Source organism: Coloeus monedula, assembly GCF_965178545.1.
Source record: "Coloeus monedula genome assembly, chromosome: 10".
Lineage (NCBI taxonomy): Eukaryota > Metazoa > Chordata > Aves > Passeriformes > Corvidae > Coloeus > Coloeus monedula.
In genome coordinates, this window is record NC_138790.1 from 1,212,033 (window position 1) to 1,233,984 (window position 21,952).

Here is a 21,952-nt window from a genome sequence, read left to right on the forward strand (position 1 = left end):
TACAAAGTGAATAGTTGAGCAGGGGATTTGGGACACCAGCTGTCAGATACGTGGTACCCTCGGCTCTCCCCACCACCTTCATTCCACGTTTGGACTGTCTCTCCCACACAGAAAATCAAATGAGACATCCTGTGGCTGTTGTTGCAGTCACAGCTTTGCATTTTGGTAGTGAAAGAAGCTAAATGGCCTGCATGAAGCAGCTTGTGCCAGGATATTCTAAAGGCAAACATCTCTTTTTTTTAAAGTTTATTTTTACAGACTTTACCCATTGCAGTGCCTCCACAAAACTGCTGAAGCAGTGACACAACAGGCACAGGAATAACTGAGGTGCCTGAGATTAGGTTCTTGAAGAGTAGAAAATGGCTTTAAAAGGGCTTTCTTTGGTAATCCTGAAATGTGAGCACAATGTGAGCTGTCAGTTTGCAAACTTTCAGTGGTGGTCAAAATCATCAGGGCTTTTCTGCAGGCTGATTTCCCCAAAAAGAGACATTCTGGGGCCCCTGATGTACCAAAACCTGAATCCTCAGCCAGGAGGAAGGTGGGCAGCTGGAGGAGCAGGCCAGCAGCCGCCGTGTGCTGTGTGCCAAGAAGCAGCTCCAGGGTGTGCCCTGCAGCCCAGTGTGCCCAGGGGTGGGAAGGGAGCGGGTAAGAGCATCAGCCGTGCCCAAACGGCATCACCGAGGGCTGCTGGGCCCCGCTCCCACTGCAGAGAGGAAAAGAAAGCCACAAATCTCCCCAAACTGAGCTTGGTTGGAGGGGGACACCCTTGCTCCGTGCTGGAGGTCACGCCTGGATCCCACGCCTTGTCTTGAGCCCCCAGTTCAGGTGCGAAGACTGGAGTGGGGCCTGAGTGTGGGGCGGGGGAGCCGGGCAGGTGAGAGGAGGCTCCACCTGCGGCTCCAGGGCTCCCGGCAGAGACGGAGCACCGGGCACGGGGCCGGGCCGGGCTGTCGCTGCCCTGGCGATGCCAGCGCTGCCATGGCAGCCTTGGGGTCCTGCCAGCTGCTGCACAAGGCCCCGGGAGGGAGGGAGGGAGCGGCAGCTCAGCCCCGCAGCAGCAGCAGCTCGGCTCTCGCAGGAGGTGCGAGCAAAGGTGGGCCCAGGTTTGGGGCGATGCTGTGGGTGCCGTGTTCGGGCTGGAGCAGCAGACACAGGTAAAAAGCTCTCTCTGTGCTGCAGGTTGGCCAGCAGTTGGATCCAGGGTTAGAGGCTGTCTGCAGTGCTTTGTGCTTGGCTGCTCAAAGGACCCTGTTCCTGCAGAAGGATGGCTGCAAAGAAAAAGGAGCTAGTGCTGCAGGTCAGTAGTAGCCAGGCCTTTAGCAGAGCTTGTAAACTCTCAGTAAGGGCAAAGGATGGAGTTCAGCCTTGGGGTATCTCAGATTCTGCTGGCAAAGCCCCTCTGCGAGGTCCTCGTGGGGAAGAGGCGTTCCCACAAGGCAGGTGGGAAGCGTGGGAGGACCTGGCAGGTCACAGCTGTCCCCAGTAAGGGCTGTGCGGTGCAGAGGGAGCTGCTGCAGGTTGTGTCTGGGGCCATTGGGGCCTAGCACAGGTTTAGCTGCTGTCAGGGACCAAAATGCCTCTGTTTTGTGAGGTAATGGCTCAGAGGACATTCAGGAGTAGAGAACTGGAGTTGGTGCATCTCCTGGATGGGCATTTCTGGCCAGGTCATGTATTCAGAAAGACTGCTGTAAAGGTGGAAAAGTTCAGAGGTACAAGAAAAACTTAAAGGCTGAAAAATCTATTTCACAGTGATGTGCAGAGGAATTTCTCCCTGTTTACACTGCACAGGTGACCTAGTGGTGCTTTATAACTACTGCATGGGGAGAGGGGGGTTCTAAGAGCAGTTCCCTATGCAAAAACATTGAAAACCCAAAATGGGTTCAACAGGTCTGCTCTGAATTTTGAAAGCAGTTCAGTCTTCACAAGAGAGAAAGAATGAAAGAGATTATGGCCTTGTTTATTCACTGTTTAAATTGGGAAATGTGAACATGTGTAAGAAGGAAAGAGGGGCACTTTATGAAGGTGGGAATAGTTTCTGTTGCTGCTTGTCCAGCTGTGTTCCTGTGGGATGGGGACCTTGACATCAACCAGACTGTGCACCTTTGGCAGCGAAGGGAAAGCTGGGGTTTTTTACATCTGCAGATGAAAGCTGACCTGTGTAGGACATGAGGGGATGTCCTGGAAGGGTTCTGGTTTTGTTAGAGAAAAGCCAGGTCCAAGCAGCCTCAGGACATTGAAATTAGCAAAGCACCTTGAAGAGTGCCAGCAGTCCTTGAGTCCAGTGGTTGAACTCATGGCTAAATTCATTATCTCAAATTACTGTCATAAATCATTTAGACTCATTAGCATTCTGTGAAACACTCTGAGGGTGGTCCCAACACTAGGAATAATTAAATTTTGTAGTTCTGAGGGTGTTCTCTGAAAAAACTAAGCTTGGGGTCATGTGCTGAACAGGCCCTGAGTGAGACAAGGCCCTGGAGAAACTGCCCTGTGTGACCCCCAGTGACACAGCTCTGAACACCTGAGAGATGGCATTTCATTTGCAATGGAGTTTCCACTCTTGGAATTCTTGGCTGTGAGATTTTAACAGCCCTTTAATGCCCATTGGTGTTAATTATTGTGAAATAGCTGGCCTTGATGCAACTTCCTGTCTTCCATTGTAGTCTAAATGTAGCTGGGGTTGATGATACCCACTGAGGAAGGAATTAGGAACCTTCATTGTTCAGGATGAACAAAACCAGGTCTTGTGTTACTCAAGAAGCCTTTTTTATTTTAACTTGCTGTGCTTTTCTAAGTCCATACTGAAGGGCACATTCTGTAAGATGGGGATGATGCTAAGGATTATATCCTTTCTAATAACAGCATTGGGAGTGTGGGATAATAGAGTGCAGCACATGGAATGGTCTAGGGCATCCCTGACAGGGTCAATCCCTGAGCAAGCTGGTCTTAACACTGAGTTTTGTGCAGGGGATTAGGTGAAGGACTCCACAGGCCTCTCCCAGCCTAGAACTTTGTGTTCTCTATTCACTGTGCTTTGGAAGTCTTTAGGTAGCAGCTGGGAATTCAGGTAAGGACATGCTGGGTCCTTAGACCCTGCTCTAGTGCCCACACATCATGGAAACTGTGTATTTACTAGTTCAGTTTCTCAAGGCTGAAACATCTCAAAGCAGTAGAGTTTGTGTGCAGGCAAAGTGAGAAACTGCTGCTGGAGAATCAGGTGGTTCATAGACCCTGTGAGGACTGGGCCTGAATGAGGTGTAGTTCGACTGGAGCCCTGGGCAGGCAGGTGGAGATCCTGACAAGGGGCTGTGGGTCCCTATTTGGGGCCTCAAAACCAACCAACCAGCCAACCCCCAGAACAATTCTCTGCAAACTGAGTCTGGGATCCCCAGGCAGCCACTGTTCTGGTAGTGCCACTGAACAGGGGAGGACTTGCCGTTGGCTGGATGCTGCTGCCCTTTCCCTCTGCCTTTCCTTGGATCTTGTGAGACATCCTGATCAGCTGGTCAGAGGTGAGAGAATCACACCCAGAGGAGATTCCTGAGTGCTCAGGTAATGCCTCTTCAGGCAGGTGTGTCCCTCTGGAGCAATTTGTCAATATGTTTGCAGCAACTGGGTAGTACCTGGTGACTTACTGTGGCTTTTACTGTGTTTTTCAATTTTCCACACAGATTAACATCACTAGCCAGGAGCTTTGGGAAGAAATGCTGTGTCTCAAAGGACTCATTGGTAAGGGTTTGGTCAGCACACTGAATTGCTCTTGTTCTGTGTTGGAAGGACAGAAGCACTGTTAGGAATTATTAGTGTTAAGGATGTTTAGTCAGTCTCTCCATTCCCCTTACCCTGAACGGAAGAAAAAAATATTCTAGCCAAGGTGAGACCAGTAGGAGGTTTTAGTCCTCTTCATTTATGTGGGACAGTCATCATGCAATCCAAGCAGTGCTGGTCCAGGAGCTTCTGGAGTCTCCAGTCTCCACTGCTTGGAACAGGACTGTCCCCAGCACGAGGAACAGCCCTGCCTCCCAAGGCTCTTGGGAAAACCTCGTGTGCTCTACCTCTGTGCAGCAGTTTTCCCTGGGAATTCTGCTACCTCCAAGGTCACAGCCATGTCCATTGTGGACTCCTCCACATCATTCTTAGCTTGTTATTTTATAACATAATCCTGTCCTCTCATGCAGCATTGCAAGCCTTGCAAGGATTTCCAGTTCAGAGCTGAATCCAGCCCTTCTAGCATATGGTCTATTGGTCTGTGTCTAAACTGACCCATTTTTACCTCATTCTGACTCATTTTCCTGCTTGCAGTTGTTGATGTGTTTCAAGCCTGGTGTGGCCCATGCAAACCAGTAGTGAATCTGTTCCAAAAAATCAGGAATGAAGTTGGCAGTAATCTCCTGCATTTTGCTGTGGTAAGATCTTATTTGGCACTGCTTAAAATACCCAGTCCCCTGAAATCAGCTGAGGTCTAAGGGCTGAAATCACTTATCTTTCCAGTATTTAGCCCAAACCATAGCAGTGCAGGAGTTGCAGCTGCTGGGAGTGAACCTGCCACATACAGGGGCTTGGGTATATCTATAAGAATTCATATAATTAAGAATTTTCAGGCTTCAACTGCTTTATTCTTTCCAGATTTCTACTTAAGAAAGTAACATTAGACAGAGTCATTAACACATTCCCGCTGGTGTACAGGGAGAGGCTGAAGGAGCTGGATTTGGTCACCCTGGAGAGGAAAATGGACAGATGTCCAGTTGGGGGAGGATGGAGAAGGCAGACACTGATGTCTCTCAGGGGAACACAGCAACAGGACAAGAGATAATGGGATAAGTTGCAGCAGGGAAAGGTCCAAGTAAATAGAAGGGAAAAGTATTCAGGTGGGAGTGTCGGACACTGGGACAGGTTCCCAGAGTGCTGTGCAGAGCTGATTCTTGGAGGAGCTCAAAACTGACACAGCCTTGAGCAACCTCCTGTACCCCTGAGTGCAGCTCTGCCCTGGGCAGGGACTGGAGCCCTTCACAAGTCCCTCCCTGCCTCAGCCATGCAGTGACGCTGTGTTCAGGTGCCTTTCCTGGCTGGAGGCAGCTCTGCACTGTGGACAGGGCCGAGGGCAGTGAGGTTCCTCATGGCTCAGCCCTCCTGTCTCTGCTGCCACTGCAGCTCCTCCTGGCACTTCTCTCAGTCCTCATGGGCAGGAGCCCTGAACTCACTTGTCAGCTTTTCCTCTGGGACTCAGCCAGGCGAGCTGCTGGGAATAGATATCCCTGTCCCACAGGAGCGCTGCTCCAGCTCCTGCAGGTGACATCTACCTGCTCCTCAGGCACTGGAAATGAGCTGTGAGCTGGCTGTGGCCCTGGCTCTCTTTTTGTCCCCAAAGTCTGGGACCCAGAGGTGTTTTCCTGTGTGTGGGTGGTGAGTACCAGCCAGCTGAGGGTGTCTGAGTCCAGGCACTTGCCTGTGCATCTCTCTGGAGCAGAAATGCTTTTCTAGAAACACCTATTTTATTTTACATTCCTTTTAGGCTGAAGTTGATTCCATTGATGCTCTGGGAAAATACAGAGGACAATGTGAGCCTGTCTTTCTCTTTTATACAGTGAGTGAAAATATTTTCCCATTAGCTGCATAGCAATAAACCTGCTGGTGGGAACAAGTGTCCTTTTGGAAAGATATTTTATTTATTTAACGTGTGATTGGAATTTTATTTGCTCTGTATCTGCTGGTGATCAAATGCTGTGCAGATTAAAATATACAGGCAGTGTGCTGCCCTGTGGAGTCTCCAGGTTCAGCCTGCTGCTTCTGCAGGACCTCACTCCTCTCACAAGCTGCTTTGCTTCATCCTGAGACTGATGAGGAAGCACAAAGGAGATTGTTCCAAGGTTTCCGTCTTGCTGTGGAGCTGAGCAGCTCTGAGGGGAGGAGGGCCTGCTACATATAGTATGGGTGATGTGCTGCTGGGGGGAATTCCAGAGCCCAGAGAGCACAACCTGAGCACTTGTTGACTGATTTGCTTTTCACACCTTCCAGGGAGGAGAATTAGTGGCTGTTGTAAGAGGAGCAGATGCACCATTGCTCCAGAAGACCATCCTGGAACAGCTGGCAGGGGAAAGGAAGGGTTTAGAACGTGGAGGAGAGCCTGTGGTGGTAATGGGTTACTAAAGCCTCAAACACCTGTAGATGTGCATGCAAGAGGAGAGGTTCAGCTCCCCAGGGCCAGCACAGTTCTAAAGCAGAGCCACTTCCTTGCAAGAATCCCCTGCCCTGCCCAGCCAGCCTCCTAAGGCACTACCACAGGGCCTGGCTTTGTGTGTGTGGTCTAAAATAATGACACTTCTGAGGAGCAAAACTGTCTTAGGTGTGTGTGACCTGGTGCTCTTAAGGCGCCTCTAAAGCCTGCAGCTCTCTGCTGACATGTCCTGGCCTGTTCCTGGGAATGCTCTTCCCCCCGCCCTTGCTGTGCCCTGCCTGGACAGGCAGATCCTCTGCTGTCCCTGCTGAGCTGACCTGGCCCAGGACAGCAGGAGGGCTGTTCCTGCTCAGGGGGAGGTGGGGCGTGGGGCCCTGCCTGGCACAGGCTCACCTGGAGGCTGTGTGTGGGATGTTCCTGGCTCAGCCATGTGCTCTTGCTGCTAGGTGCCAGACAGAGCCTTCTCCAGAGAGCAGGGAAGCACGGCTCCCCTTCAGGAGGAACAACGGGAAGGACAAACAGGTAAGGCAGGCACAGGTGTAGGATGTTTTCTGTGCCTTGAGTTGGAACCTTTAAAAGCTGGAACCTTCAGTGGGGACTCAGCTGCTGCTGGGATATCAGAGGGGCCATTCCTCCACTTGGGCACAGATCAGCACACATGGGAGAGTCACCCTGGAACACAAACAGCCCAGCATAGTTTGGGTGTCTGGCATTGTGAAACTGTGGATGTTTATCCTTCCAATATGTTTTATCTTACATTTGACACCCCTTGCCTTCTGGCCTGGCAAGGGCTCTTGGAAGACCCACACATGGCTTTCTGTTTCCAAGTGGTTTTCAAAAGAAAACACAGATGCTTGGGCTCCAAATCTGGTTACACCATCTCCTGCCTTGTCTAAAATTAGCTATGAATCCCCAAAGGCTTTTGCCTCTTCTCCTAAAAGGGACATTTTTTCTTGGCTTTGCTGGGACGGTGCTGCATCCTGGCCCTGTGCATACCAAATCTTAGGCTCCGGAATGCTGGGAATCGAAGCAAAACCCTCCTGGCTTTAACTGAAGCACCATGGGCTGAAGGGGCGTGAGGGATGTTGGTCTCTGCCTCTCCTTTCTGCGCCTATTGTTAATTTTGTCCATTTCCTTCCCTCGGAGGCTGACGCACCCATCGGGTCCGGGATGACAACCGCAGTTGTGGAGCTGATGCGAGCTTTTTCAATAAATACAAAACTCTCGTGTGGCAGCAGCACCGGCTCCGTCCCCTCTCGGTGGCCCTCAGTGGCGCGCGGCCCCTTTAAGGCCGGCGCGGGGGCGGCCCCACCGCGCTGCGGCTGCGCGGGGAGGAGGCTCCTGCCGCGGGTTCGAGTCCCGGCGGAGCCGGCCCGGCCATGGCCGCGGCCTCCGAGCCAGCGGAGCCCGAGCCGTGCCCGGAGCCGCCCGCGCACCGGCTGAGTGTGGTGGAGCTCGACCGTGAGCTGGACTCTCGCAGCGAGCTGGTGCGTCCCGAACCGCTGCGGAGGCGGCACGACCGGGCCGCGGGGACTTGCGCCTGCCGGGGCGCTTCCCGCAGGGCCGAGGGGTTCGCTACGGGAGGGTCGGTGGGTCCCTCAGACACACGCGAGGGAGGGTCGGGTCCCTCACACAGACACCTGTGAGACAGAGAATCGGCGGGTCCCTTCACACGGCCGGGAGGGAGGGTCGGGCCCCTCAGACACCTGTCAGAGAGGGTTGGCAGGTCTGCTCAGACACCCGGGAGGGAGGGTCGGCGGCTCCCTTCACGCACACCCATGAGGGAGGGTCGGCGGCTCCCTTCACGCACACCCATGAGGGAGGGTCGGCGGCTCCCTTCACACACACCCATGAGGGAGGGTCGGCGCGGCTCCCTTCGCACACCCATGAGGGAGGGTCGGGCCCCGCAGACACCCGGCAGAAAGGGTCGGCGTGGGCGTCCCAGGCTATTCTGTGCCAGTTCCAGTATGGTGACATGGGTCACTGTCATTTACATAGATCTCACGTTCTTCACCGTATCTAGGAAAAAACCCAACAACCCCCAAAGTTCTATAGGGTGGGTGCCTGATGTAGCAGGTACAGAGTCAGTCGTTTAATTTCTCTCCTGTTGCAAAACACTTTATAGTGCAATAGCGTGTTTATTCTCAGAACATCAAAAGTATTCTATGACTGTTTCTGGAAATAAGTCTCACGCAGCCTCCAAGAAGGAACTATTATCCTCACTCAAGCAGGTGAAACTGTGTGTGACCCTGCCCTCGGAGCTCTCGCCTGCCTTTCTGGACAGAGGCGTGCGTGCATAGCTGCTTTTCATGTGGCTTTAATTATGGTTTGGAAGGCGGAGTAGGCAATCTAAACTCAGGTTGTGGTTTCTGATGTACAGATTGATGATAAAGAATTCGACATTCCTCAAGTTGATACCCCTCCAACACTGGAGAGCATCCTAAATGAGGTGAGTGATGCATCGGACAGGGGTAGGTCAGGTGAGGCAGCACATGCTCCTTTTCCTCTACTCCTACTGTGTTTTTCCTGGAAAACAAAATTGTAGAACTTGATGGTTTCCTGATGCTCATAGGTAGCAAGTGCATTCTCAGTGGAGTAATTGCTCTGCAGTGTGTGAGATGGAATTTTGGGGTTTTTTTTCAATTAAAATATCCACAGCTTCAGCATAGTAGGTTTTCATCAAGTCTAAGCACATTCATCTGTAGATCTGGAGAGTCACCTGAAGTCTAGAGAACATGTTAAAGGTCAGGGTCACCAAAGAGTTTTTTTTAGCTAAAAGTAATTGCAGAGTATTCAGGGTAGTTCTGAAGTTGTTGGGAGGAGATGAGAGCTGGATTCTTCACAGCTTCATTTGTGTTGTTCCTTTCATATATGCAGCTCTCTGGCAGGAGCAGTGAACAGTCTCAGCATCTGATGTTATCTGTGGTACCTTACAGGGGAGATCTGACTCTGTCTCACATGTATCCAGCTCTGTGTATTTCTGCAGTAGCTGTGTGAGTGCACAATCCTTAGAAATGCAAAGAAGGGCATGGACGTAAAGATAAACTCCAAGAAAACAAGGTTTTTAACGAAATGAGGAGATGGGTGGCTGGATTGCTAGGAAGCTGGTATAAAAGGGAAAGGAGCCTGCCAGGAGTGACAGTTCTTTTAAAAACCTGCATTAAAAACAGGTGTAAGGTATCCTGAACAGAGACAGTCTAGAAACAAGAGTAGTAGGGATAGCTGTGTCCTGTTTCTGCTGGTGCCTTGGGTAGCAGAAGTTTAGTATATTTGGATGTTCTCAAACTGCAAGGACATGCAGTGACATCCATGTCAGAGGAGTAATTCCAAGTCTTAAACTTGAGAGGTAATCATGAAGAAAATATAGTTCAGTGCAGACAGTGTCTTATTGCAGTATCTCAGTAAATGTAGGATGGGAATGACTGGCAAAACATCTTCTGAAAAGGATTTTAGCAGAGAAGAACCTGTCTGAGCCAAAAAGACAAACAGTTCAGAAAGAGATGCTTGATGGGCACAGGGCTGCCAGGTGTAAGAGAAATGAGGGGCAGCTGCTCTGCTCCCTGCTCGTTTGGCATCAGCTGGGGGGTTGTGTTTGCTCGCTCTGGCTCTGTGCTGAGAGAGCAACAGGAGCTGCACTGGCTTTAGAACACATCAGGGAGAATGGCTCTTTGAAAAACTGTAATAAAGAACTCCAGGCTAAGACTGAAAGGAGAGAGAGATTGCAAACAGAAGAGCTCAGAAAAGAGCAAAATCAACCGTCATGGCAGCTGGAGGGACTGCTGGGCTCTTGGTGCCACTTAGTCAAGTGCTGGAGTAGATGATGATAATTCTAGGCCTTCTCTTGGCAATTTGGAGACTTGGGAACAGCTCTGTTAAAGGTCAGTAAAGTTTTGATGGAGTACATAATATTTGGGGAAGAAAAGCTAGTTGACTTTTTCTCCAGCCCACTTCTTTGATTATTGTGAATTCTGAAAACTGGGTCTTCCACAGAATCAGCCCTGTAAAGTAGTAAATAGTTCTGGCTTTTAAATATGAGGCTTTCTTTTCCTCTCCTTGTCCATTTCCTTGCTGAATTGATGCTGCTTTGCTAATGTTTTAGTTCTGCTGTTGTGCATTTTGAACATTTAGCAAGCTGTGGTGATTCTCGCCCTCCAGACTGATGATGAAGAAGAGTCTTTCATTTTGGAGGATCCCTTTCTCTTGAACATTGATAACACGGATACACACTCCTATGACACCTCTTCTGTGGCCAGCTCTGACAGTGGGGACAGGACACACCTGAAGAGGTACTGCAGCCTCATGCCCTGGGAGGTGAAACCATTTGTGAAGGGGTACTGCTTACATCCATTGGAAACAAATCCTCCTTTTTTTCACCGAACACTGTTATTCCTCCAGGATCACATAGCCAAAGATGGGATTTGTAGTTGCACTGAGGGCTGGCCTGTTTGAGCAATAAAGGCATTTTATGGGGGATGGATTGTTTAAATTTCTCCAAATTTTAATGGAATCTTTAAAGCACTGAATCATGATGACTCTACAGAAAATGTTTCAAAGAGGTGGCTGACCTAGTCTGCAAGCAGCTGGTGGTTATTTGTAAAAGGCAACCGCTGTCACTTCTGTGAGTGGACTGCTAATGTTGACATCTAAAATGTGATAATTAGCTCTAATGCTGCTGACTTGGGTCGTTAAATACTCAAATGATGGCCTGAGCCACTCCCATGGCTGCCTTGTGTGCCATGAGCGGTTGCACAAGATACAAACACTCTGAAGTCCGACGGTTTATGTTGGCCTAGGGTGGTGTACAGGCTCTCTGTCCCTTCTGGTTTTCAATAAGATGGTTTGTACTGAGAGAAGTGTTACCTGGAGAGGCTTAAATTTCTTCCAGTACAGAGTACACAGAAAGACCTGGAGGTGTTCCTGTCACCTTTGGGTAACGCTGGTTGCCGTGGTTATGGGTCCTTAGCCATAATACCAGCTACCAGCAACATGTTGGATGAACCTCTGTGGGAGCTGCTTGTTTGTGCACCTCTGGAGAGAGAAGACCCCAATGTTTGTCTGGTCGTTTTGGGAATTTGGCTCTCTGGTTGTGTGAGCTTGGCAACAAAATTGCAGCTTTGCTGGGAATTTCCCTGTCCTGCCTGCTAGAGTTTACCAGTGCTCTTTCCAAATAACTGCTCCTGCACTAGTTAGTTTTTAAAGACATTTTCTCCATAAACAGAAGCACTTAAGCTTTCATATCAGGTGAGTTGTGTATTAATTGAAGGCTGTTCTTTACCATGCACCCAGTTTTCCTAGGAGGTCTGTATTCTGCTAATGAGCCTTTTCCACTTGTGTATTTTCCGTAGATACTCACCTTTACAGGCTGCAACTTCCTCACTCCCTGAAAGAGCTGAAGGATTGTTTTCAGGATGTATAATGAATTCTAAGGCTTGCACTTATGTGCTTGAAACTGACCATTTGTTTGAAGAGCTAAGTTTTTTTACTCCAGTACATGAGTTAAAACCAAACTGTGTGCAGGTACAGCAGGGCAGAGCAGGCTTTGCTGATTATCTCATGCCTTATCTCCTTTTGTGGCCCCAAGAAGAAGAATGGAAACTGCATGAGTTACAGGTGTATGCAGAATTTACCTGCTGGCTTAGCTGTGGGTTAGGCAAATTTCCAAGCTTTTATTCTGCTCTAATGCTTTTTGGTTCATTTCTTACTTCCTTAGGAAGAAAAAACTCCCAGATTCTCTCTCACTCCATGGATCAGTGATACGGCTCTCGCTCCTGAAAGGGATTTCTGCCCAAATAGTGTCTGCAGCAGTAAGTGTCATCTTCTGGGCACCTCCACTAAGAAAAATGTGAAACTCTTCTGGTGTGTGGGGTGTGTGTGGGTGTGTGAGATCTCCTGCCTGCCCCTGCTATTAATTCTGTGTAACACCATGTTAGGGACATAAACTACTAACCAGTTGTCCCTTGGCTGCAGTGAATCAGGGCTTAGCTGACTTGCTTGGGTCACTTTTAGCACTGATTTGTGCTGCTGGATGTCTGAAACTTGGTTGGAAATGTTCATATAACATGAAAGTGTGCTCAAAGGTGCTGAAACTGGGTTTGCTCAATGCTTGCAACAGGCACATGGCTCTTTGAGAAGAGCACAGTAACTTCCACATGGGATTACGGGATGTTCTGCTTCCTCTCTGTTTCTGGGTGTTTCTAGCCAGTGGTTCCCTCAGCTCTGCCCCGGTGGGACCATTAAAATGCAGCTGCTGTTGATTTTTCTGGGTGCTGAAGTTCTAGTTATTAGACATGAGCAATCTGGGAGTTGTCTCTCACTCGTGGGTTCTCCTGTTTCCCCAGGACAAAGTGGATGCTGGCTTGCCCACTGCAATTGTAAGTACTCTCACAATTTTCAAGGACTGTGTATTTAGCTTTCATGCCAATTTATTAAAGCAGTAATTTAAGACAGCTGATAAATGTGTCTTCCTTGACTTCTGGAGTGGGAGGAGCCTTTCTTCACTGCCCAGCTACCCCTCTGCTGATCATGCCCTCCCTTTTTTATATCATCACCAGCGCTTCTTAGTTGAGCACACTGAATTTCCCTAATTGTTTCTTCTTTGCCAGTTATTGCTTTGACTCCTAACAATTTTTTATAGAAATTTAATTGGAGTGCTCCAAGTGATGGGTTCAAAATCTCAGTGTCTCTCTGTGTGAAATATTAACTAAAAGGCTGTCTGAAGGATATTCCTGCTTAGCAATTTGCATCAAAGTTGTTGAAGTCAAGCATGCTAATTATGTCTAAATATGTCAGAAGTGAATCTGCCTATAGTAAATGAGAGGAGAAGCATTTTAATGAGGTGAAATACAGTCAGTACTTGTTTTGCCTTTGTGAAGTGAGTTTTAATGTTTTACAAAGGAACTAAAGATGTGCTCAGTCACTTTGACTGTAGTAACAGCAGCCCTTAAGAAAATACGTTTTTGTTTAAAAAAGAAAAGGAAAAAGTAGTCACTTCTAAGGCAAAAGGCTGCACAGTGAAGTTGGAAACATGCTGTGACTGATGTGTACATAGAATAAAAACCTGTACTTACACATCCAGACATCGAGGCGTTTGAATTTTTTTAATCTGACTTGTTAAGAAATAAAAATTAGAACAAGTTGAATACATCTACAGCATTATGTGATTTCTATTAAGTTTTATTTCATTGAATGCCGGTTTGCAAGTGCAGTAGGATCTTGGAGGATATGTTTAATAGGATTTGTTTAATTCCCCATGGAAAGAAGTTGGAGTCTCTGGCTTGGTGTGAATTGCTCTTCAGGGGACCAGCACTGGCCAGGGTTTTAGAAGAGCTCAGATGTGGAAGTAGCAGCTGAGTTAGGATAAAATCCCAAATATTTATACTCAGCAACTACACCAAAAGAATGAGACTGACTGTAGAGAGATGAAATTTTGCTGTGGGTACCACTCTGAGCATTTGAATTTCAAACAGCAGAGGAAAAAGCAGCCCTCTGATCTTGAGATAATCTGTGTGATGGTTGTCCAGGTGTAGTACTTCTGTCTTCTTGAAGGAATTGTGCTTGTCACTTATAAATGGAAAAAGTTACAACCTTTGAAATCTTCCCCTTTTGGCAAACTTTGCTTGACAAGTGGTGGATTTGTGAATGATGTTTCTTCTGCTTTCAATCTTCCTGCGTGACTCTTTCAGGCAGCATCAAATCTGATAGCAGTGGGGACCTCCCATGGGTTAGCACTGATATTTGGTAAGTTAAAAATAAAGTTTGGATTTTATTTGCATTTTAATGATCTTTAAAGAATGCAAACACAAGCCAAAAAAACCCAGCCTGATTTATAACTGCAGGCTGGGTTTCTTCCATGTTGTTTGTGCTAAATGTGTTTTTCTTTCAGTAAAGAAATGAAGCAGAAGTAATATTTGTCATCCTTACTCATATTTCTTCTGCATTTTGTGTATCTGGCACTTTGATATTGAGAAATTTAGCTCTGTGTGAATTGTCTAAAGAGCCTTTTCTGTGTTTGAATAGAAAATACTCTGTTTTCATGTGAAAGAAACCAGACCCTGTACACAACCATTGTCAGTAGTAATCTTCTGCCCTGTGACAGAATGGGTGTCAGCTTTATGGAAGTTAAGATGTGTTCCCTGAGAAGTGGGGCTTCTGACCCCTGGCTGCCTGCAGACCTGTGCCATGGGTGTCTCCTTCCCTGCCCTTCCCCTGCACCAGGCAGGCACCTCTGTGTCCCTTCATTCTGTCATTCTATTCTTCTTCTTATCACCAAACTTTCTTATAAGCTTTTCTGAGCTTGTGCCTCTGTTTGCCCCCTCACCAGCTGGGCCACAACAGCTCTTCAGCTGTTCCCAGTCACATTCAGGTTTTGTGCCTTTTGTCTATGCAGCTCCGGGTTCTTAACCAGGTTAGAAATTTCAGTGTATTTATTGAGGCTGGTTGAAATTCTTGGAGACCAAGAAGTTACGGGGGACAGGGTACTCCAGATAGATGGGAAGGACTCTGACAGTGCATGACCCACCTTCCTGGGTATTTAGACATTGAACTATTTGATCCCATTTGCTTAATCCAGTATTGAAACAATTTTGCTCCCTGAAGGAAAGGTGGAGTGAAGAGAGCCTCGGATCCCTCCCAAAGGTCCATGGTGCTGGGTAAGGGGCAGTGGATCAAGCTGCCTGAGGGAAGCCCTGATGAAGATTTTCATCCTGAGGGTGTTGAAGCATTAGATAAGAGTTGAGACAGGTTGTGCAGTCTCTTTGCTTGGGGATATTCAGAACTCAGCAAGGCCCTGAGCTGGCTGGTCTCTTTGACCTTGCTTGGAGCAGCAGGACTGGGCCAGAGGCCTCCATGCACAGCTTAGAGCTGAAGTTACTCTATGAGTCTGTGCTGTAATTTAAAGGTGATGAGGAATGGAAGTAAAGTGTCCAGTTTTGTTTCAGAATGCTTCCTGGACACTTATTTTCTGCTGAATTCCTTCAGTTCTGTAACTAAAACTTGGGCATTGACCCCAATGCTCTCAGAACTATCTAAAGAGAGAAACCTTGGCAGGATATGGCTGTAGAAGGCTTTGTTGTGTGCAAAGAGAGGATTGGAGATCTCGCTTGGGTTTATTCTGAAATTTAAACCAAGAGTTTATGGCTGTAGACCAGTCAATATCTGTACTTTTTTTTATTAGATGTGTAGATTAGGGTCAGACTTACTCCCTGAAGGTTTGTAAGGTGTGTGCAGGGTTTATACTGTACAATGGGAACATAACACCTTTTTTGAATGCAAAAATGTAGGTCTATTTTCTGGTTGAACAAATTTCTCTGAATTGTTGTCATTGACATATTTTAAAACTTTATTTTTTCTTTCATAAATTTGACTTCAGCTAATTTGTCTCTCCTCCTAAGTCCACCTATACTCATGACTTGTCTGCTGTGTCCTTACTATAGAAGACTTGGGAAACTTTCGTTCTTTGAAGCATTTTTTGAATGCTTCTGTTGGCTCCTGAAACATTATCACAGGACAGTTCTCAGACTGCACGTGTAACGTGGAAAAGCAAACTTTTCTTCTGGATTAGTGTTGGATTAGATGCCAAGTTTGACATCCTGGAAGTGTTGCAGAAGAGGTGGTAGGAGGGGGATGTCTGGAGGCCTGGAGACACTCTCCTCTGGTACCTGCTTCAGGGCCACATACTCTGGCAGGGGGGCAAAATCCTCCTGACCCATCTAAACCTCTCTGTCTGCTATTTCTGGGGTTTGCTGCTTGTTCCATGATCTGACATTAATGGGGAGGGTTGATGCTCTCAGATTTTACCTATCTTTCAGGTAGTTTATCTGCTATTTGGTGGTTGGTTACCACATTTGGATAATGACAGGTTTTTTATGCCTTAGGAAAATGACCCTTAGCTTGTTTCTAGGGCTGTGCTCGCTTGGAGGATTTTATTTTTCATTTTGATGTAAAGGAGGTCCATCTTTCTGCCAAAATCCTTCTCAAACTTGTTTGCAGTTGTGAGTGCTGTGCAAATGAACGATTATGCTGTGTGCCATGACTTGGCTTGAGGATTGCGAGCTGGAGTGGAGCAGTGCTCTCCCAGCAAGCCTACAGCACTGCACAAATACTCTTTGGAGGTTTTCTTTATCCATTTTTCTAGAAGAGCAGAGGTTTTACACTGCTCAAAAACTAGGACTTAAACACAACTCAATGAAATGTGTCATTTTTCATAAAGACTTGTTCCAGACAAAAGAATTCTTTCTGTATAGCTAAATTTTGTTTTGATTAGTGTGGTACGACTATTTATTTTTATTTTCTCTGCTGTTTGTAAAACTTATGGTGAGTGTCCTGAGTCTTTGCTGAGGTATGACAGCATTAAAACTAGATTTTGGGAGTCTTTTTTTTTAATTAATGGGGAGTTGATTTACTGGCTTGTGGTAACTGGGTGAAAATAGTTTTACTAGTTACATTACTGTGAACTTCCAGTTTTATTTCCTCTCAGATTACTATTTTTTGGTCTTCAGTGCAATGAAGTTCAAATTTATAAGCTCACCTTTTAAACTGCTTGGTTTTAGAACACTAACCATCACAGCATCATTTCTTGAATAAATCAGAAGGGGAAACATTAACCAAAGGAAACACTCAGCAAAATCTGAGGGTTCTCTGTTTTCGGAGATTGTCGCATATGTGCTGTTCATTGCTTCACTCCTTCCTTTTATATTGATTTCTGGTTTTTCTCTCCTCTTTTGGCCCTTTCTGTGTGGACTGAAAGGCAAAGGTATGGTACCACTGCTGTGTGCATGTTTCTGCATGACCAGCCCCTGTGCTGCCCAGGTTGCATGTTGTCTGTGCCAGGATTTCAGGGGCAGCTCAGCAGTGAGGCAGTGCAGGAACCACTCAGTGGATGATGCTGCTGGGAATTGCTTAGTGGGTGCATGTGCACTGCACGCTCCCAGATTCTCCAGGCAGGAACAGCAGAGGAGCAGGTAAAGGTGATTGTTATAATGTCCTAGAACAGCAGGTCCACAGCTGTCTGTGAAGGTGGTGTTTCAGGGCAGGACAAGGCTCTTCCATGAGATCACCATCCACCCAGAGCATTGCCTGGCACTGTGCCTAATAAAACGAGTAGTGTGTCAGTAATTCTGCAGGAAATCAAGCAGGCCTTTCAAACACAGGAAAATCAGGGCGTAAGGAAAAGATCTTGATGAAAACCTGGTGATCTGAGCAGTATCAACTTCTGCAGTGCTATGCTCATTTCTGAATGCATTTCATGCTGGAAAGCGCCTTCTTTCACGTTCACAAACTTGTCTTTATTCTGTATATTCAGAATCTTATCTAGGTGCCTTCTCATTTTGACTTCAGACTCTGAGAGCAACGCAGTTACTGCCAGAAAATTTTCAGATGAAGAATTGCCTTATGTAAATTGAAAAATTAAAAACATTTTTTGACAATTGATAGCCACCTTTGTTTCAAGCATTTGGCAAAATCTTTTTATATTTAATCCTAAATGTACCTTACTTCCAAGCTGATAGTACAAGTCTGGAAAATCATCAGATCAGCTTTGATAACCTTTTGCTTTTGTCTGTTTTTATTACTTTGCCAGCTTACTAGTAGAAGCTCATTGATCCTCTGATCTTGTTTTGCCTTGGAAGCAGCTTCATCCATAGTATAGTTGGGGTTTTTTTTAAAAAAAAATCTTATCTAATGGCTCTTAATTGTGTGTCATCTTTTAACTGTCTGGAAACAAGAACAAGTACTGGATTGGTCATACAAACGACTTAATTTTGGGATACAATAGGGGTCTTGTTTGTTTTGAATGGACATTGCAGGTGAGGGAAAAAGAAAATGACTTTTGAGAGTTCCTGTGGGGATACATATAAAGATGTAAACCTTTTCAGAGAAAGCTGTGGAAGATTCTCCTTTTTCATGCCTGAGAGGAAACAGGTTATGGATTGACTCACTAACAGGCTTAAGCTGAAGTGGAAGGTACTTCCATGAATGAAGAAGTCATTCACCTTTAATATAAAGAGCTGCAGTGTTCCCCTATTTTCAAATTGATTTTTATGGTTAGCAGGTAGTATTTTTGTAAATGAGCTGCATTTCCAGGCCTCTGGAACAAGAATTATTTCTTTGGATCTTGACACCATTTGGAGAATATCTCTCTGTGAAACTTGTTTTCCAGCTGTAGCTCTGTTTTCTCTGAACTTTCATGGAAATCCTTCATCTTCTTTTTCCTTGACCTGTTCTGATATATGTGGTGAACACCCCTGTCACAGTGATGTCAAGGTGTGTCCTAGTAGCGTGGCCAAGGATGTTTTCTCCTCACCCTGAGCAATGCTTTAGAATAATCCAGGAGTTCAGCTGTTGTTCTTGCTGGTGATAAATTTGCTGGTTCTGTGCAGAGTGATAAATGCATCGCTTTGGGTAAGAAATGCAGGATACATCCATGCTCTGTTTCACAGCCAGCACGTTCCTGGCAGTGCTGCAGCTTGGAGAAACGTGTCCCATGACTTGGGCACATCTTGCAGGGTGCTTCTGGTGCTCAGCTCTGTTTCCTTGATCCAATCCTTTCCCTTCCTTGCTCTAGGTGAATCCTGCACACAGTGTTATTGTGGTGTTCCTGATGTATTTCACATCCCCGTAATCTTCATTCCAACAGTTCTCACAAAGCATCTTTTCCCACTCCCTCACTCAAAAGCAGGACCAAAGCAGAGATGGGTGGAAGAAGCAGCTCCAGAACATTTTCCTTAGCTTTTGAGAGCAGTGCACCAAAGACAGGCAGAGGGATCTCATCCAAACTCCTGAAGAGCAGCATCTTGTAAAGCATTTGCGTCTCTCATGGTGGGAGCCTCCAAGAACTTGGCACAGACAGAGGTGCCCATGGTCTGTGTTGTGCAGGAGTGGACAGGGCATGGCTCTGCAAGCAGTGGCACCTCCTTTGCAGCAGCCTGTGGCTCAGGGAGGGAGTTCCTTTATAGAGTAAGAGCTGAGTGCACCCGAACTCATCAGGCATTTTAACTGTGCAGCTTGGAGACAAAAGTGCCTTTTCCTTCCAGCCTCTGGCCTTCAGCAACCAAAACCAAGGAGTAAAATTACAAAATAAGAATAAAATTATGACATAGAATTGCATTTACCAAAAGCCTCTGTTGGGGTTTTGTAGTTGATGTTCAAATGCAGAAATACAAGGCTCGGAAAGTAGAATTAATTTTCTGTCATCTTCATTGCTGCAACTTAAGCACTGTTGGAGAATAGTAAAAGGAAAGCTAGATACTGCTTTGATTTTTCTAGTAGTTTCTTTTTCTATATGTAATACCTCTGCATTTCTATATTTCCTGTCCCTGGTTTGTACTTTTAAAAATAATTTTTGTATTTCCCTGCAAGACAGTGTCCCACTCTTTCTGTTCTAACATGAGCTCTCATCTTGTAAACCCCTTTTTAGAAGAACTGAACTGTAAGTCTTTGAATTGTAAATGTACCCCAGGTGAATTGTAGGTGTAAATAATTGCATGATGTTAATTTTAACCATTGCTCTTCCTTTAATTTCTTACCAATTGTTCTGCTCCAGATCAGAACCAGGCTCTCCGGCTGTGTCTGGGCAGCACCGCAGTTGGGGCCCAGTACGGGGCCATCTCTGCTCTCAGCATCAACAATGACTGTTCCAGGCTGCTCTGTGGCTTTGCAAAAGGACAGGTAATTCCCAAAGGATGAGCTGCTCCAGTGCTCTGCCCTGCAAGGTTTACCTGGAGGTGGCAACAGCTCCAAGCCAAGCCCCCTCAGTCTGTAGCTGTGTGTTGGCTGGTTCAGTGCTCAGAAGCAGCACAGGTGGCATGATGTGCCCAGAGCTTCTTGGGGCAGGCAGCCAATTCCTGCTGAATCAGGTTGCTGGGGGAGTTTTCTGTGGAGGAAGTGAGTAATGCAGAATATAGCAAAGGGTTCAATTAGTTGTGACATAATTCCTGTTAAACTGAAATGTGCAATGGCTCACTGGGACAAGCAGTTTAGTCTTTCTAGGTCACTCTCTGAGATCTGTGCATGGTAATTAAAGCTGTTTTTTACTGTGGTGATGACTTGAAATTCTTGAAACTCATATGTAACCCCAAAATTAATTTTTGCTAATACCTTGCTTGTGTGACAGAAGTAGCATAGCTTTTGAATGTAGGGAAAAGGGGTTGAGTCTGGTGTAGTTTTATGCCCTTCTAAGAACCAAAGGAGAGAAAGCAATTCCTGAGCAAAAATAACAAGACTAAACCAAAATAGGTGGACATTACCTTTGTAACATTTAGAGGAATACAAAGAAGGCTACTTTTTCTTTTTACATTCATTTCCCTTTGGTCCTTTGGCTTTCACCTTCAGAGTAGATGAAACACACCCCTGTGCCTATGGTAGGACTACATGACAGCCTGCTGCAGGCCATGTGAAAATACTTAATTCATGCAGAGCAGCAGCTGGTTTTAAATGATGCTCAGATAAAACATTTTGGAGCAAAGGCTCTGAAACATCTGGTGTAGAAGTGTTGATAGATGATTTATAGGATCACATAAAGTACTATTTCCCATAAAAAAAGTTTTATTCAGATTGTAATCTCAGCTCTTCTGGGCAGTTACTCAGTGAGTAGTTAATACTCTTCAGTTACACAGTGAGCAGTTTGGGACTTCCTGCTTCTTAGTTGAGAAATTGCTTGAACTTAATATTAAGTACAAGCCAAGGTCTGTCCTCCTACCTGACTTGTCACGCTGAGCAAGCTCAGGAGGAGAGGAGGGACAAGGTTCATGGTAGCCATGGAGATGCTTGAGTTTTGCTCAGGGGTGTTTAGAGATTTTTCACCTGTTCACTGGTTCTGTGAGAGAAATGCATTGGACCCGTTGGGTGGTAACAGAGTTACCTTACACTCTTTAATGTTGTTATCAGGCAGATAGCTGTGAGGTGAGGGAGATTGGGCAGGTGGGGAGAGCTGTCCAAAAGGGCACGATTCAGAGTTGAGATAACACGTGGTGTCAACTCTAAGCAGACAAGTGAACTGCTTGGAAAAACAGGACAGGAACAGATTTCAGGTCACTTTGCTTTGATATGAAACCCCTACTAACCCAGGGTGATAATGTCAGTATAGGAATTTGTTGCTGTAGTGTAATGCATGAAGTGATGGAGAGAACTCCTTGACAATGAATGTGTACTGAGCACAATCTGCTTGCAGATCACCATGTGGGATCTGGCCAGTGGGAAGCTGCTGCGATCAATAACAGATGCCCACCCCCCAGGAACAGCCATTTTGCACATCAAGGTAATAAACGCTAAATGTACTCCTTTTAGCCCACTTTTGTTCAGTCAGATGTGGTGACTTTCCTTGTCCAGTACTTTTGAATTTTAGATGAGAGCAGCTACCTATGGCAGGGGTGTCCAGAGATCAGAAAAATGAGCAGAAATTCTATTTTAAAGTGAAACTGAGTATACTGACATAACAGTTTTGGCTGTGAGTTGTACTGTAACAAACAACAGTTGTTGTCTGTTATAACTCCTCTCTCCAGTGCCAAAATGTATGAAGAATTAGTTGTTAGAACACATTTCTCTAAAACTTGCAGTGTTTTGACCTGGATACATGACTTGCCAACTTTCAACTTAAAAGAATCTGAACTGTAGAAAGTAGCTTCTGTCAGCAGTTTTTCAAATAGGTTGTTGGGAATGTTTTGGGTTGAAAGAGAAGTCATCTATGGCTTCTTGTTCAGCATAGTGTTATTGTCATACACAGAAAATTGTATCTGAGTTTGTGCCTGGCTTTGTTGTATATGCGCTCAGATGTTTGTGGCCTTA

The 21,952-nt window shown here is 46.2% G+C and overlaps 2 protein-coding genes across 3 annotated transcripts in view; both read left to right on the top strand.

The window, feature by feature from the left end:
- Positions 1 to 1,264: 1,264 nt before the first annotated feature.
- NME9 (NME/NM23 family member 9) lies at positions 1,265 to 6,147 on the top strand (the record flags this gene model as incomplete). The annotated part of the gene is made up of 5 exons (XM_082288006.1): positions 1,265 to 1,297; positions 3,672 to 3,729; positions 4,303 to 4,406; positions 5,513 to 5,584; positions 6,016 to 6,147. The coding sequence occupies 5 exons, from the start codon at positions 1,265 to 1,267 to the stop codon at positions 6,145 to 6,147; spliced, it is 399 nt and encodes a 132-aa protein (XP_082144132.1).
- A 1,387-nt stretch (positions 6,148 to 7,534) lies between these two features.
- The window catches only part of VPS8 (VPS8 subunit of CORVET complex), a 68,447-nt gene continuing 54,029 nt past the window's right edge, over positions 7,535 to 21,952 (top strand). The window contains exons 1-8 of one of the 2 annotated variants that reach the window (XM_082288358.1): positions 7,535 to 7,662; positions 8,556 to 8,624; positions 10,331 to 10,461; positions 11,886 to 11,979; positions 12,514 to 12,546; positions 13,858 to 13,912; positions 19,713 to 19,837; positions 21,339 to 21,425. In XM_082288358.1, the coding sequence (XP_082144484.1) occupies positions 7,555 to 7,662; positions 8,556 to 8,624; positions 10,331 to 10,461; positions 11,886 to 11,979; positions 12,514 to 12,546; positions 13,858 to 13,912; positions 19,713 to 19,837; positions 21,339 to 21,425 (702 nt within the window). In that variant the 5' untranslated portion in view covers positions 7,535 to 7,554. The remainder of the gene's footprint in view (positions 7,663 to 8,555; positions 8,625 to 10,330; positions 10,462 to 11,885; positions 11,980 to 12,513; positions 12,547 to 13,857; positions 13,913 to 19,712; positions 19,838 to 21,338; positions 21,426 to 21,952) is intronic. The other variant, XM_082288359.1, reaches the window with a different exon arrangement.